This window comes from Fulvia fulva, chromosome 3, assembly GCF_020509005.1.
Source record: "Fulvia fulva chromosome 3, complete sequence".
Taxonomy (NCBI): domain Eukaryota; kingdom Fungi; phylum Ascomycota; class Dothideomycetes; order Mycosphaerellales; family Mycosphaerellaceae; genus Fulvia; species Fulvia fulva.
In genome coordinates this window covers 1,172,316-1,189,377 of record NC_063014.1, presented here as the reverse complement: position 1 = coordinate 1,189,377, position 17,062 = coordinate 1,172,316, and the positions used below count along the sequence as shown (strand labels likewise).

Here is a 17,062-nt window from a genome sequence, read left to right as displayed (position 1 = left end):
CGGGTAGTATCCGGTCTATAGGTAGGCGTTAAAGATCGCTACGACTACTAGGGCTAGTTGATCTCTACACTTCTTTAGTAGCTCGTTTAGGATCCTACGGCCCCGGGGCTTTCTTCGCCGGTAACTTCCTAAGTATAGCGGTAACTTCTCCCTCGTATATATCCTATTAGACCGCGATACTAGGGGCTAGGGGAGTAGAGCTATTTATATTACTTAGATTAGCCTCGACTAGGAGCAGGAAGAACTTACTAGCTAGTAGACGCGCCTTAGCCTCGGGGTTACTAACCGGGCTACTAGGCGATTATAGCGCTAGGATAGAGAAGGAGGGGCCCTATATAGGGTCCTATCGGGCCTATTTCGCTAGCTTCTATATCCTCGCTAGCTTGCCGGCGATTTCTTCTACTATAGCCCTCTAGCCGACTGCTTTCTCCCTCCGTATTATAGCTTTCTTCTATTAGTATACCTCCCTATATACGTTCTAGGCCTCCTCGCTATAGCTACTCGTCTATACCCGGCGGGCTCTCCTTACTTCTCTTACTACCGTAGTATACTTCGGCGTCTAGTATAGTTTAGACTATATCGTTAGTTAGGTAAGCGGAACGTAAAGTAAGGTCGCTTTTCTTATTTCGTCTATTAACCCTTAGACTACCTCGTCTATCTCGTCTTTACTATTGTATTACTACTACGCGATCTAGACTAGCCTCTCGGAGTTATCGAGGTACGCCTAGATATTAGCCTAGTAGGCCTTTCCCTAGTTTAGCTTAGGGGTTCTCGCTAGTATACGTTATATCTATATCGTAATAGAGGTCCTAACTAGTATATAGTCTAACGACGCCTCGAGTTTATGTTCGATCCTATAGTAGATTACTATATAGTAGTAGCTATCTAAGATCTAGGAGAGGTCGATCGTGCCTTAGAGTCCCCCTCTCTTCTAGGTACCTAGGTCCTTTAGGGTATTAAGGGCAATTACGTTGCTTACTATCAAGTCGATTACTTTGTCGGCTATAGGGTACGGCTATATAAGGCTTTCCTAGGAAGGGTAGTATATATTAAAGTCTCCTACTACGATGTAGTACCCTTGTCTCTTAAGCGTACTATCTAGGTGTCTATAGACCCCTAGGTCGCGGCTAGACCTCGAGGCTAGCGGTTATATATATAGGTTATATATCTAGGTACTACCTACGTAAAGGGAGGTAATATCGCCCCCGCCTTGTTTGTCTACGTAGTATACTACCTCCTAGTCGGATTCTAGTATATCCTTACTAATATAGAAGTACGTACGGGGTCTACCGTCGCCTCGTAGGTATATCGTATAGCCTAGTAACTTATAGGTCGTTAGTCTCTTATAGTACGGGTTAATCTATAGCTCCTAGATTATAAGGACGTAGTAGACGCGCGGGTCCGCCTCGTATAGGAAATGGTTCTAGACTATATCCTTACTATAGTTAACGTTATACTAGATAATACTAAGCGTATCGAGGCTAGTTATCGGTATCGACAATCATTTCCTCTATAGCGTCCTATGTCCTACTACCCTATACGTCCTAGTTTACGCCTATTAGCTATATACTAAAGGGGAGCCAGGCCTAGTTAGATTCCCTCGCCGTAGCTAGTAGAGTACGTAGCCTCCCGTACGCCCTAGGTTACGTATCCTTTATATTGTTCTCGGCCCTAGGGCGCTTATACTCGACCGCCGCTAGCTAGTTCCGGTAAGGGCTAGCCTTACGGTCGCCGTAGAATCTTAGGGCGACGGTTCTGTTTGTAATTGCCTTGTTTTTCGCTAGTTTCCGCTATAGGCGTTCCGTACTATACGATAGGTAGTACCCCGGACAGTTCGCGTACCGTCTCGTAGTCGATGTACAGTCCCTAGACATATAGTCTCCTAGATAGTTCGAGTAGGCCTACTTGTTTATATACGTGTAGGTTTGGTGTCTATACTGTTAGTATTTGAAGTATTAGAGGACACGAAAGGATAAGGAGTGCTTTTCTACTGTCTTAAGGCTATATTACTAGACTAGGCCTTATTCTATCGCTAGATCCGCCGCTTTCGCGTCTTATAGCTATACTATTAGCGCCGAGGCCTTCTTACCTTCTAGCTATTTCCTATAGAGCCAAGTCGCCTTCTGGATTGGAGAGTTAAGAGTGACCGGGTTGTCCTCTTAGAGAGCGCGTAGGTGACCCTAGTTAGTTGGGTCAAACTCCTTAGGCATGTCGTGGACTAGGATCGTAAATTGTTTCGTTAAGACCTTCGCTAATACCGCAACCTTAGATGCCTACTGTGGCTATGCCTCTAGGTACCTCCTAGTAGTAGCAGAGCTAGTATAGATCTATAGAGTGCCGTTAGACTGTTAGTTCACTACGACTACCCCTAGTTGGTTGATTCGTTAGGCGAGCTCCTTGTTCGATAGCTTCGCAACTTCGGCCTAGTCTTCCTTTACTACAATGCGGATCGTAACTGTATCGTGCGTTAGGCGGGGGCCTAGTATCGATGCCGCGACCGATGCCTAGCTATAGGGGTGTTGATTCCGGGTGGCCTTACTAATCGCCTAGGACGTCGTCCTTATTTCTTGTTGCCCTCGGTGATACGATAGTACAAGCGCCGTGCGTAGCTAAGTGATCATTACCTGTAGAGACCGGTAAGGGAGCTGATCGTTAGTTTCTATACTTTTTGCGTCCTCTATAAGTTGCTACTAGTTGTCTTAGGGGAGCTTCGCCTATAGAGCCGTAGGCGCCGTTAGTACCGTAGCCTAGGCTACTATTACTAAGGAGCTGCCTAATGTAGCTAGGCACCTCCGCGGCGTTTAGAGCTAAAGAAATAGGGTGAAGAGAACTTCAAGCTGTCTAGATTAAATAAGGTAGAATTCCCTTACTTCTAGGGGCAGTGGCCTGCTTTATATATCGTTAGAATAGCCTTAATAGGAGCTTTCGAATGTATCGTGTTTTTCGGTCTCGGTACCTAGAATATATACTACTACGATCAAGTAAGGATTATAATATTAAGTTTATATAAGAGACAATTACTAAGTATAGCGTATATAACGAGGATATCTATAACTTCGATAAGACGGGCTTTTAAATAGGCGTAATTAGCTCTATAAAAGTCGTTACTAGCTTAGAACAACGCTCTCGCCCTACGGCTACTTAGCCTAGTAATAGAGAGTAGGTTATAATTATTTAGAGTATCTATACCGCTAGCTACTCGACCCCGCCCTTTATCATCTATAAAGGGCGCGTCTACATTTTAGTATAGTACGAAGAGGTAGATATACCGCGGAATTAGAAGCTTATGGTCTCTAAGAATAGATAGACAAATAACGTACTTAGCCTCGAGTAGTTAAAGCACTTTAACGCGTATATAGAGGCGCGTTCTATAGGTAGCTATAGGTTACCTATTTTAGACGGCTATAAGAGCTATTTAAACTAGGGTTTTAAGGACTACTATCTAGACTATAAGATCCTTACGCTCTATATACCGGCGTATTTGTTATATATCCTATAGCCTCTTAACGTAGTTTGTTTTACGCCGTTAAAGCTAAAGTACTTATAACGCGTATAGGACCTAGCGCGTTAGCGCGTCTTCTATATTAATAAAGAAACCTTCCTTCCGGTATTTAAAGACGCATTTTTCGACGTATTTACTACGTTAAACTATAAGAAGGCCTTTAAGGCTATAGGATTAGTTCCTATTAACGCGTAAGTAGTACTTAATTGCCTTAATATATACCTACGAACCCCGCTAGGACTACCCTCGCCTTAGACGACATTATAGTAGTCTTAAACTCCGAGTAATTCAAAGGAGTTTACGTTATAATCTAAGCTTATATACGACGCTATACTAAGCAACTCTAAAACAGCTTATAATAGCTTCTCTTAGCTTATAAAAGGCGGCAAAGTAATACTATAAGAGAATACGCTTCTTAGAGCTCGTAACTCTAAGCTTAAACAATAAGTTAAGACTCTTATAAAGCGCTAATCTCGTAAACAAAAGCGTCTCTAGTACGGCGGGGTCTTAGAGTTCAGAGTTGGCTCGTTATAGGTAGTTATCGAGTCGTTAAAGGCTATAGAATAGTCAAAGAAGAGTCGTAGGTCAGAGGGTATAAAAGAGGGCTAGCTAAGTAGACGGCGGTATAGTAACTACGGTCGGACTAGCTATAATATATAAATATACTAGGAAGACAAAGAGAACAATTCTAAACCGGATAAGAGTATTGAGTTTACTAGTTCTCTATTTTATAGTAGTAAAAACGATTAATAAAGACTATAAGTTAGTCGTACTAAGACAAAATTCCTAGCTTACTAGTACTCCTAGCTTACTAGTGCTTTACGTTATACTAAGAGTCTATTTTCCCGAGAGTAAAGAATAGTAAAGTCTTAGCGCTTATCGACGTCGATAATTTACGATAAACTTTTATATATATAGATAGATAGATATTTCATTAAGCTGTTATAGTGCCCTTTGGCCTATATAGCTATACTATCTTGTTTTTGTATCTATAGAGGGGAAACCGTGTTAGTGAAAACCCCTCCTCCTTCCCGCCTGTCTTTTCCTCCTAGTTATCGTCTTAAATTTCCCTTATTAGGGGTACGCTAGTATTATAGGCCTGCCCTAATGACTACCCTATCTGCCACCCCCCTCGCTTCCGCCTCTTATCTATCTACTCCTCCGTCTCGCTAGCGAGGCTAAACTACTAGAGGTATCCCTACTATAGTATCTACCGAGAGATTCGTCGAATGTTGCCTTTGTCCCTAACGATTGACTTGTAGTCTCTCCTTCCCGCTTAGTGCCTCTAATTTCCCCTGCCTCTCGCCTACTACGGGCATCGTAGTAGTATATGTTCTAGGTTTTACGATAGGTAGCTATACTAGTAGGCTAGGCTATAGATGTCTAGTACGCGTCTCCTAAATAGGTAGGCCCTTAATCTAATATGTTCGGACCTAATTTAGATCGCTATACTTGCTTCGGCCCTTACTAGGTCCCTATATAGCTAGTAATTATGTCTCTAGAAGGCTCGGAGCGCTATCGGGCCTATTATCTTAGGGGGCTTCCTTTTCTAGTCCTACTCCTATACGTAGCTCGCTATCTATTCCGCTAGGCTTTAGGTCTTAGCCTTGCTCCCGCCGGCCTAGCGAGTCCTACGCTCCTCCTCTTTTCGTGCTAGCTATTCGGTGCTTGTCTATACGGCCGTAAAGGTAGTAAGGTTATCCTCTTTTTAGCTTGTCCTGTGTCCGGCCCCTCTCTAGTAGCGGCTTTCTATCTTATTCTTTACCTCCTAGATCGTAGTTTATACTAGGTAATCTGTCGTCTTTACCGCGTATTAAATTCTTATTCCCCGGATATACTAGCCGATTAGTAGTATTCCTATCTCTATTTCTACCGTACTTATTAACGTTGTCTTATATACGCCTAGTATCCTACGTAGGTTACCTACCTATATCCTATTTAGAGGTTACTCTATTCGTTTCGGGATCGGTTTGCCTACGCCTCCTGTTCCCTAAATCTATGCCCCGTATAATATAGCTAGTCTAACGATCGCCTTATATATTACTCTTACCTTATCGAATGTTGCTCTCTATATAGACGCCGTAAGCCTCTTTATCGAGGCTTCGTTAACTTACGCTCGACTCTAGGCTTTCTTAATCTATATATTCTAGATCCCTAGTACTCGTAGCTCCGCTAATAGCTTAGTCTCGTAGCCTTAGATTCTTACCGCCGCCTTTATATTATAGTGTATTCTCGCTTTACTAAAGTGTATAAGTTAGTACTTTTTAGGGGCGAACCGGGTACTATACTTCTTTGCCTACTCCTCCTATTTCTTGTGCCTATCTTTAAGAAGGCGACAGTTCTCTTCTATCGAGTCTAACTAGGCTAGGATGTTTATATCGTCTACGAACCCCGATACTAAGGTTTACGGAGAGGTAAGTAGGGGGATCAGATTAGACATAAATATTAGAAACAGGATAGGGGAGAGAGTAGATCCCTAAGGTATTCTAGCCTCTACCTTTACCGGGTCGGACGTATACCTTCCTAGGACTAGGTATGTCGTCCGTTCCTATAAAAAGGAGTAGACGAACGTTATTACCTACTAAGAGATGCCTTTCTACTATAGGATATATATTAGCCTTTAGTATAAGACGTTATTAAAGGCTCCTACGATATCGAGGGATAGTAAGGACGCCGCTCGGTTCCTACCGTAGTACTAGAGGTAAAGAAGGAATCGTATTTAGTAAGCTAGCTACGAGATAAGGTAACAAGTCTTAACCGCGCTTTCCTACTTATCTAGTACTACCGTATAGCCTCGTTTCGAGAGGTTAGTCCGGAGTAAAAGCTTCCCTCTACGCCCTCCCTCCCTATTTACTCCTTAAGCTAATATCTACCTCTATAGGCCTAAGCCCTTTAGTGCTCTCTATTGACTAATATACGTATCCGTCCTCTCGGGCTATATAGACAGTATTAGCCGTCGCTACTAGTATATACTACGCCCTAGGTTTTGACGCCCTTCGCGTTACCGTAGCCTATCTCTAGAAAGCGGCCGTCTATACCTCGTAGGTTTGCTCGGGGCATACACTACGCCGGGTAGCGTACTCCTTACGTTTCTACCTACTAACTAATATAAAGTTCCTTATTACCCTACCCTCGATCCTCCCCGATTATAGAACTAATCTACTTATATTATACGTCTTTTCCCCGTCCTAAAAGCCGTCTTTTCCTTACTTAGGCTATCGTCTTTTCCTCGTCGTAATATACTATATTAGACTAGGTACGTTATATAGCGGGATAGGTAGTGCCTTAGGTAAAACCCTCGTTCCTATACCGGGTGTTTAATAGGCCCTTATAGGCTTCGTCGCGTGTCTACCTACCTACCGTATTACCCGCTAGTAAATACTAGATTGTTTCGTAGTCCGCTCGACGCCGTCGTATAGTCCGCTTAGTTGTTGTTCTATAGTCCGTTCGTCTAATATTCGTCGCTTAGCCCGCTTAGTTTACAGTCTCCGGAGGTGAAAATTCTATACTTATACTAGAGGTGTCCTATCGAGCGTATAGGCTATAGTTCCGCGCCCTTCTTATACGTAGAAAGAAGAGGGACTCGCTCCCGACACGAGTACACGCTCGTCGGATAGTTTTTATACCCGTTTTACTAGTAGTCCTCTGTTCGCCGTGGCTTCGCCTACGTTACGCGCCCGTCGCGCCTACGACGCTCTAGCGTAAGATTACTTAGCTCTCTCGTAGTAAGACGAGAGGTTTGTAGCCGATACTACGTATAGGTAATTCTCGTCGTCGACCTTTTTGTATATATAGCTATAACTCCTACTACAGTATATTTAATATTACGAAACTCAAATTATCGATAGATCTATATTAGGTCTATATTTCTAGAAATTTATATTCTCGTATCTAGCTATACTACGAAGTTATATCTTATTTTCTGATTTTTTTTTAAAAAAAACTCGCGATTCAGCGGACCGGGAAAGCCGAGTGCACCAGGTGTTTATGCTAGCGTTCTAATCAGCGCTAGCTTTCCGGTGCAGCTCGCCCATTGGCTGCTTCCATGGGGTGTGGAGACTGCGCTCCGAGCTTGCGAGGACTGCAGTTGCCATACTATATAGGAGCAGCCATCCACCGCGCAGCACTATAGCGACGTGTAAGCCTGCGAACCCTCGAGCGGAGATCGCTAAGCCCAGCGGAGCGGCATAAACACGTCGCGCCGCCCGCCCGGCAAGGGCAAAGGGGGGTCTAGGGGGTCTCCCCCGGAAACAAAGACACGGATATAAACAACAGCGATAGAGGTAGTCGGTACTAGCAACAGGAAACAGATAGCGCTCGAGCCGGATAGACGAGTACAACCTCTAGCAGTAGAACACGAACCAGATAGCTTTTTGTATATAACATAGCCGTTAACGACATGTAGATTGAAGAGATTCGGCGCTTACGAGGACTGGCTCCGCCGCCTCGCAACACATTTTTCAATTAGGAAGCACTGCACATAGCGGTGCAAAGAGAGCGATCGCAACTTATCAGACAGCACATGATGCCGATAGTGGAGAGCTCGGCACTATACTGACAGCAAGCGCGACAGGCGACACTGCTCGAAGCAGGTCCATCGCCAGAGCTCTGCAGGTATACATACATGTACCTATTGCGCCGTCTATCCGGTGTGCTCATCTTAAGCCCGAGGCGAGCGCCGTCATCGCCGAGGGATCGGCATCGACCACATGCCATGCCTCCTGCAGTGGTAATACATGATCACTTTCGCGGCTTGGGGATTGGGTAGATCGAGATGTAGGGTGATATGAGGCAGAGGAGGACGTCCAGAAGAGAAGCAGGGAGACCATGCCAAATCAGTGAGACGCTCAGTAAATCTGTCATCAAAGGCCAACTGGCAGGTCTAGCCGAGCACACATGTACATGATGTTGCTCTCCATGATGCAATCTGTCTATACACAACTTGCACCTGAAATTGTTCTCAGTGCAATGCAATACACACAATAATGACAGACATAACGTCAGACTTCAGCATATGTCTGAAGGAGAAGGGCGCTCAGCCTATCCTCAAGAAGGCATACGATTTGAACGCCATCAACACTTTCCTTCAAGAAGCCTACAGCATAGTAAGATGTAACGCTCCCCGCTGATGTATCCTTCCTGACCAACCATACCAGAATGCCCGCATCACCGAACTCACTCGCGAACTCCGCTCCATACGCCCCTCATACCTCTCCACCACTCAACCCTCCCGCCGCCGCCAACTCGACTCCTCCACTCATGACCGAGCACGACCTCTAACCGACAACGAACGAGACGCCATAGACGCCCACTCTAAAACCCTACTCCGCCAACTCAACCACGCCATCACCGGCCTCAAACAAGCCGAAGATGTTCGGAACCAGACTGCCGATTCAGTCGCTCTCTCGAAACGCGCCAAGGGAGGCCTAGGAGGCCTATCAAGATGGGCAGCCGGCGGTGCAATAACAGCAAAGTCACCAGAGGAGGAGATGGAAGATGCTGCGAGGAAGACCGTGAGCGCTGTGAGGGAGAGCATTATCCTTTACCTGCAGCAGAAGTTAGAAGAGGCAGGAAGGGTGCAGAGCGAGATGATGGATGTGAGGTTGAGGAGGGAGGTGGAGAAGTCGAAGAGTATATTGGCGAAGAGTGCGGCGAGCGGTACGATTCCCTACGTAAAAGACGAGGGTACAGGGTCAGGCAGTGCAGGGAACCACAATCGTCCGAACGGGTCGAAGGGATCATGGGATGAAGCGCAAGAAGACGGAATGCGGCAACAGCTTACGCAGGAGCAGCTCCAAGTCTTTGCTGAGGAAAACAATGAGCTGTTGAAGCATTACGAGGATCAGCTGGACCAGGTCAGGACGGCGGAGAAGAGCATTCTCGAAATCAGCGAGCTGCATAGTACGCTACATGCGAACTTGCAGCAGCAGAGCGAGCATATCGATCAACTGGTCCAGGATTCATACCTTACGACTGAGAATGTGGGCCGAGGCAACAAGGAGCTCAAGAAAGCGAGTGAACGGCGAAGTACCGCACAGATGCTATTCTGGTCGACCGCTGGATTTTGCACATTTCTCGTGGCTTGGGACTTCTTTATTTGAACGGCAGAATTCCTTCTATGCTATACATGCAAGACTTCGACTTATACTTTGCGCCATGAAAGCAGGACTCTGTTCTATGCTAAGGGTCATATCCAGATGCTCGAGCGATGCTCAAAGTTGAGGGCCGGGATCTGGTTCTTGGTGGCCGTTCTCGTGTAGAACTTGATCAAAGTAAGCCCAGTCGATGCCAGTCTGGTCCATCACCACGTCCGAAGTGGCATCCCATGGCATAGCCGACGCCACAGGCGCCCGTCGACTAACCGGTATGGGTCGTGGTTCAACGCCGGTCTGCAACGAGGACGGTGCGAAGAGGTGTCCTTGAGTCAGGAGAGGCCGACGAGAGTCCGCTTCTGCTTGGTATTCTGGCTCTGACTCTGCTTCCGTGGGCGATGTTTGCTCCAAGTCCAGCAAGTACCTGGCTTGGTTACTAAGCGCCTCGCCAAGCTCTGCAACCTCATCACACAGGGATGTCAAGAAAGCCAGGTCCACGTAGCTAGTGTAGCTAGTGTCAGAGCTCGACTCAGCGGATTCTGAAGTCGATTCGCTGGACAGAGTCGACTCCTGGGTGCTGGATATCGGCCTCTGCGGTCCGGGGTGGCGACTCCCAGCAAGCCATTGCGCTCGTAGAGCCTGAATCATCTCGTTCAGGTTGTCGATATGTGTCTCGATGGTGTGCAGTCTGTCGGATGGCATTGGCACCGTGGCACTCTGGCTATTTATTCCCGTGTCAAATGCTTCACGAAGTGCATTGCCTGGTGTCTCAGCTGCAGTCTGTCAGCCTCTTTCGCTCACGCTGGACGTCACGGCCTCAGCGCGTACTCACGAACTGATATCTCCTGGACTGCCGTGGTATCATGTCCTCGTAGATGCACTGCGAACGACTCTGTCAGCCTTTCTAGCGCCATATTTGGAGCCTCAAATGTGGACCAGAAGCTCGACTGCCGGTTTGCACCGTCTTATCGAGACTCCAAGATTATCACTATGCGAATGCGGCTCCGACCAATCTCATTCTGGGGTCTGGTAGTTACCGGAACGCCACTCTCTCTGCATCTGCTGCATCTCGGACGCTCACGGGTGCAGCGTATCTTTCGCCTTCTAATCAACCCCAAATTAGCCACCATGCGCGCTGTCTCTAAGCGAGCATTGTACGCGGTCGTACCTGCAATTGCGGCATGTTGTAATGCTCCTATCGGCTGTGCGGGGCGGCATGGTCGATGCTCGGCCTTGACTGATGTTCCAATTCGCAGGGGTGCGGCGAGAGCTGTATTAATGGTATGGGGTATGGGCAACAAGGATACGATGCGATACAGTTGAATGAGGACGATCGACGTAAGAGACACTGCGTGCTCGTGCATCGTGTGTGCTTGGACACGCAAGGCTGTCGCTGATATACCAAATGTTGCAGTGCTATTACCTTTAGCTAGGCGTGAGGACTACGCTCGAAAGGGCAGGCTCAGTCGACGTTAGAACATGATGCATCATGTCAACAAAGTCGGGAACGGCCCATCATGATCAGAAGATGGCCAGGCACAGCATAAAGCTGGTAATGATCTCGAAGGCTGTGTGCCATAGCGGAGAGAACAGGACGAATAACTTCCAGACATAGCTGGTACATGGCGTTAAGACAGGCCCTCGCCGCTGCTGCATTAGTGTGATTTGGTATTGTCCGCGAAAACATTGCTGCTCAGGCCGTTGTACCCGTATACACTGGCATTTCCATAACTCGCTCGCTGATTCCGGCCGACATTGCGATGACGTCCGGAGTCGGTGCAGTCGGGTGTGAAGTATGGAAAACGCACCGAGGGGTCGCAATGCCGATCATGTACGCGAAGGAGCACCTATAGCCGCGACATTTTTTCACGCACGATGCCGTAGAGCGGCGCAGGAAGACGGAAATTAGCGTTGACGGCATATCTAGACTTCGTGTCAGGGACTTCATCACGAATTATGAAGAAAATGTGGAAGCAGCCACGGAGTCGGCGAGCTGAGGATGTTTGTTCCGGCTGAGCAATGCTGCGACGACGACATATGGCCAGAGTTGGGGTCGATGAGGTTTGTTCATTGCTGGGATGCGGCAGCGATCAAAGATGATCGATTTCTTGCTTGCATAGAGGGCATCATGTCGTTTAGGTAGCGATAACACTACTAACTGTCAGCCGGGACGGAGCCATAGGATGCTGCTCTTCAACACGAATGCCACCTATTCTCTCCCCGAAGACCACATGGCGTCCAACGGCGTCGCTTTCGCGTTCGGCGCCAGCAACGCCAGCGACACCTCCCTCCATGAGCCATGAGGCATCAAAACATAGACCAAAATCCACTATCGCTCAGCCCATCTCCCCCAAACCGACAGCCCAGCGCACCACAGTAGCACACCCACCACCCCACCATGTCCTCCCTCGCCACAGCCCTCGGCCTCAGTGCCACTGGCCTACACTCCCATCAACCCCCCTCCTACGGCGCCCACTACATGATCTTCCACTTCATCTGGGCCTACGTGGTCCTCTCCTCGCGCGCGTGGAAAATCCACTACAAACTCGACCACAATGTCTCGCCCCGTGACGATTTAATCAAGTATGGACCTATCGCTGTGCAGTACGTTTCCCGACCAAACCTCTTTCAACAAAGAAAATACTGTAGCCTTCTCACCTCGGCGAGGATCTAAGTTGATGATTTCTCTCGTAGGAAGGGCAAGATAACGCAACCGCTACTCGACCAGATTAGACGTGTCGAGAACTGCCATGCGAACTCCGTGGAGCATTACACTGTCTTCGTTGCTGCGATAATTTTCGCTCATGTGGCGGGGGTGGATAATGCGGCGATTAATCGGGTAGGGTTAAGTTACACTGTTGCGAGAGTGTTGTACTCGGCTTCGTACATTTTCAATGGCAATGAGAGGCTGGCGCTGGCTAGGGGCGTGTTTTGGTGGGCTTCGAACATTATCTGTATTCGTGCTTTCTGGTTGGCTGGGAAGGTGATGAATGCGAAACTGGTTTGATAGGCAAGGAGCAGGGAAGGAGCGAAGGTAAAGGGTTTCTGGATAAATTGACGGTTTCTCCCATCATAATCTCATTGTGTGTGCAGCAAAGGTGTGCATCAGTCTCGGTCATCGAGAAGCCATATCTTTCATTAGCAAAGTCACTCCATATAAGCCATCCCAGAACGCCTCGCCAGAGTGGTATTCCTCCTTTTGAATGCATACACGCTAAAATGCTCATCGAACGCATGGGTTCCGTGGTATCTTGCGATCATCGCTTTCGTTACGCCTTGAAAACAGTCCAGGTCTCGATGATAGCCGCATCATCAGCGACCAACGCAAAGTTTGACATCCTGGTTGACCAGGTTTGCATGTGAGTGTCGATATCGGGGTCACTCCATGCCAAAGTCCATGACAGAGCCGTCCGTCTCAGCCAGGTCACACTCAGCGAGGGCCAGTATATGGAGTGCCATTGGAGCTATGGTTGGCGCTGTTGGTGCCGCTACCCACACCAAGGCTGCTGTGGTTACTGTTCCTCCCAAGCCCAGGGTCGCCGAAGATGTGAGGTCCTGCTGAGCGGCCATCGATCTTGTTCGGCTCAGGTAAGTCTGAGCCGCTGCGATAGTCACTGCTGCCACGATCACTATCGCTTGCGTAGCGTGGATCACTAGCCCACACGGGCAGGCCATCGTGAGGCAACGATTCGCCAGATGGTCGACCTTGTCCGTACTCGGCGAGTGAACCATTGATGCCGGTCAGCGCCCAGGCGAAAATGGCTTGCTCGCGGATCGCGTTCATGAAGTCGGACTGCTCGGGAGCTTTGCCGTTACCATGCGCAGTGGCCACATTGCTGCTGCGACGCGCGCCGTGTGGCCCAAGCGAGGGTGCGAAAGATGATCCAAAGCCAGCGGCACCTCTAGTTTCCAGAGGTGGCAGGACTGGCTCTGATGCCCAAGGTGCTGCGAACAGACCACGCTCGTAGACGGGACGCGCTGGACGTTGCGTTGGGTGTGGAATCATCGGTCGTGCCTTCCTCAAGCAAACTACCAGGCCATCTGATGTGCACGAAATGACTGCCTCGAGCTCGATGTGGTCCTCCTGTGCCCTCGTCGGCGAGTTTCTTCCGCGTTCTGGCGACGCTGCTAGAGACGAAGTCGATGATTCAGCACGCCTAGCTTCACCAAAGATGGCCTCGTGTGTGTCAGGTCCGCGTGTCGAGTCCCCCGACGAATGCCTAGAGCCGTATTTGGACTCGTCGCTATCGATGTCCATCGCAGCACCAGGTGATGTGGGCTCGCCTCCGAGGTTGACACCTCCATCCACACTCGTGTCTGTGGTCATCTCCTCATCGCTGTCCTCAGACTCGGTCACCGCTGGATCATCGTCGTCAATGCGCGGGTCACGGAACCAGAAGCGAAGATAGGCTATTGAGTCGTTGCCTTTGGCGTTCTCCAAGCATTTGACGGCATCTGGCAAACAGTTCTCGGAGATGCAGTAATAGAAGCTTCGTCCACGCATCGTCTCAGCGGGGATGCCAATGACATCCTGCAAACCACTGGTGGCGTACATGATGGTCAGTGTCCGAGTGAATCGATTCAGGAACAGAGCTGCGCGAGGTTCGTGATCCTGGTTCTTCGATGCTTGGGAGAACTTGGTGGATAGATGTGACAACATGTGGTATCGTGGATCTTTGGGTGACGATGAGAACATGCGTCGCACCACCGGGGCTTCGGCGGCTCGCTCTGGTTGATGTCAGTACAGGCATCGACCATGCTGGTGGTAAGCTTACTGTCGGCTTGTAGTCCTCGTCGGTAGATACTGGTACACACGACCATGACATCGTACACGATGGTGAAACAGCACTCGCAGCCAACGTAATTGCCATGGCTATCCTTGACACGGCAGTAGCCCAGGACAGCAGCTTTGTCGGTGGCTACGCGCTTCTGGTAGAAGTCTTTGGCGAAGGGCAGCTCATCTAGTGAGAAGAATTCCCAAGCTGAGCGGTTGACAATCTCATCTGGGGTGTAGCCCAGGATGTCGACCACAGAATCTGAAGAGTACAGTATGGTGGCATTGTCGGTAAGGTCTGGTCACATATTGGTAAGCTGCGAGCATCACTGCGTCGAAGAGCAAGACATACCGTGGATCGAGATGAATGTCGTCTCCATCGTGAACAGCGGTGGCGGCAGTGCCGCTCAAAGATGTCGGGAGAAATGGAAGTTTCGTTCAGTCCTGATCACGCATCGCCAACTCAAACAACGACAGCGCTGCCGTCCAGGAACGCGTGCACGACCGGTGTTGGGGTGCGCGCGGGAAATCGGGGCGATGTATGCCTTTGGCAAGGACTCCTCAGTCACCTGGCGGCGAGTGAGTGTCTGCTGTTGCTCGATGCAGGGAGGTGTTGGCTCGACGAAGGGTCCTGAAGGTGAGGTGTGGCGGCCAGGACAGTGCGAGTGGCAAGTGGAGTTATATACGGGCCTGTAGCTGGTCCGAACAGCGAACAGCAGTAGGGTGAACTGTTGCTTAAGTCGTCAAGTTAGCGGGTGGAGGGTGAGCACGCACGCCGGCTCGTGTCGTGGGTACAGTACTGGGCTGTTTCGCGGTGGTGTTGAGGCCAGTATTGCCGCAGGGGACCCTCGAAGCACAAGCAGCTGCGCAAGGGGTCAAAATGTGAAATGTGTACGGTATTGCGGTATGGACAGGGTGCGTTGATTGTGGATGGCACGATGTTTTCTTCAACTCGTGCTTTGCCAACCAATCGAGCGCGGCCAGAGACGTTCAAGGACCCTTGTCGTTACAATTGCGCTGCAGTGCTGCACGGTGACGCCAGAAGAGCAAGGGTAAGAGCAATGGGTGCACCGTTCTTCTCGCGTGGAATATCATAACGCCTTCCTTCCTGTTATCCTTGTGCAGCTTCTAACAATACCTGCACCTAGAGATATAAAAACAACGACAAATTAACTATTATAAACAGTATATTATAATGTTTTAACGCTACTAAGAATCTAATAGTCTTATTAGCTAGAAAAGTACCCTAGCTATATTTAGATATTATATAATTAAAAATGGTACTTTAGCTACTATATATGTTATAAGAGATTTCCCTACCTTTATTAATAATATACTTTATTAAGCGTAACGACCGACGAGCGCTAGCTACTACCGTAGCAACGTATAAGCTTATAAATACTTAAGTATAGGTAGTAGCGTTAGCGAGGAGGGAGTAGAGCTCTATTACTAGCCCTCAGAACTCCTTAGTGCGCTATAATTAGCTAAATTTAAGTTTTAGGAATAACTAGTTTAAGTTACTAGAAATACGTAACCTATCGAGCTATACCTATTAGTAAACTTGTATTTAAGACTATACTAGTATATCGTAGAGTATACTATTAGCTAAACTTAGATAGTAAGCCGGGCGTATATTTTACGCCCTCCTTAAAGGCCGGGCTAGTTAATAGAGCTTTATACTACTACGCTTACCCCTAGAGGTTTATAACCGCTAATAGTATATTTTTACCTATCTATACCCCTCTCTATCTAATAGTAGCGCTATAGCGGCCGCTAATCTAATAAGGATATTAAGGAATACTCTACTTAACGTGCTTTACTACCGAGCGGGCTATACTACTAAGCGCGCCACTTTTACTAAGAACTGTACCACTTCTATAGATACAGCTATATAACCACTATTATAGCGTATATTGTCTTCAAACGAGGCCAAACTGACCTTAGCTGTCTAGGCTACGAAACGCGACGCGATAATTACAAATCGACTTACTACAAAGGTATACGACGCGTCTCGAACTATACTAGGGTATCGATTGAATAGACGACCTCCTCGGGGTGACTACGAGCTTAATTCGAAGAAGCTTATAGAGCTAGAAGAGAGGGTGATACTTGAGTATATACTCGAGCTAGATCTTAGAGGTTTCCCGCTATTAAAGGCTAGTGTACGAGTAATAGCCGATTTATTACTATAAGAGAAGGGTCTTAAGCCTACTAGTCTTAATTAGACAGACAGGTTTATTAGGCGGTATCGTAAGCTAAAGGTTCACATAACACGTAGATACGATCGTTAGCGAGCCCTAATAGAAGATCTAGACGTTATCGAGAGGTAGTTCTTGCTTATACATAATATAAAGGAGAAGTATAGCATCCTTAACTAGGACACCTACAACTTCGACGAGACAGGGTTTATAATAGGTGTTATTACGTCTTAGAGCGTCGTTACGGGTTTAGAAAGGCGTAGTAGAAAGAGGAAGGTCGTTCAATAGGGTAATAGAGAGGGAGTAGAGAGATAGCGTATTAGATAGCTCTTATACAAAGCGAGATTAGTAAGCTACGTAAGTCTAACGAGGCCCTTATATAGCGGAAAGCACGAAAGCGTAAGTACATTCAGTCTAGAGGGTCTCTAACCTTCAATAAGGCGTCGTAATTAATACCTCTAGAGGATACTAGGAGGTAGGAAGTAAGTAGAGAGTC

At 47.8% G+C, this 17,062-nt stretch overlaps 4 protein-coding genes across 4 annotated transcripts; 2 read left to right on the top strand and 2 right to left on the bottom strand.

The window, feature by feature from the left end:
- Nucleotides 1–8,487: 8,487 nt before the first annotated feature.
- On the top strand, nt 8,488–9,603 carry CLAFUR5_08000 (uncharacterized protein; the record flags this gene model as incomplete). Its single annotated transcript, XM_047907148.1, has 2 exons — nt 8,488–8,607; nt 8,659–9,603. 2 exons carry the CDS (start codon nt 8,488–8,490, stop codon nt 9,601–9,603), a joined length of 1,065 nt encoding a protein of 354 aa, XP_047759126.1.
- Nucleotides 9,604–9,714: 111 nt separating this feature from the next.
- Nucleotides 9,715–10,508, bottom strand: CLAFUR5_07999 (uncharacterized protein; the record flags this gene model as incomplete). The annotated part of the gene is made up of 2 exons (XM_047907147.1): nt 9,715–10,367; nt 10,427–10,508. 2 exons carry the CDS (start codon nt 10,506–10,508, stop codon nt 9,715–9,717), a joined length of 735 nt encoding a protein of 244 aa, XP_047759549.1.
- Nucleotides 10,509–11,992: 1,484 nt separating this feature from the next.
- On the top strand, nt 11,993–12,601 carry CLAFUR5_07998 (uncharacterized protein; the record flags this gene model as incomplete). Its single annotated transcript, XM_047907146.1, has 2 exons — nt 11,993–12,198; nt 12,289–12,601. 2 exons carry the CDS (start codon nt 11,993–11,995, stop codon nt 12,599–12,601), a joined length of 519 nt encoding a protein of 172 aa, XP_047759550.1.
- Nucleotides 12,602–13,024: 423 nt separating this feature from the next.
- On the bottom strand, nt 13,025–14,748 carry CLAFUR5_07997 (uncharacterized protein; the record flags this gene model as incomplete). The annotated part of the gene is made up of 3 exons (XM_047907145.1): nt 13,025–14,322; nt 14,370–14,666; nt 14,721–14,748. The coding sequence occupies 3 exons, from the start codon at nt 14,746–14,748 to the stop codon at nt 13,025–13,027; spliced, it is 1,623 nt and encodes a 540-aa protein (XP_047759189.1).
- Between the last annotated feature and the right edge of the window lie 2,314 nt (nt 14,749–17,062).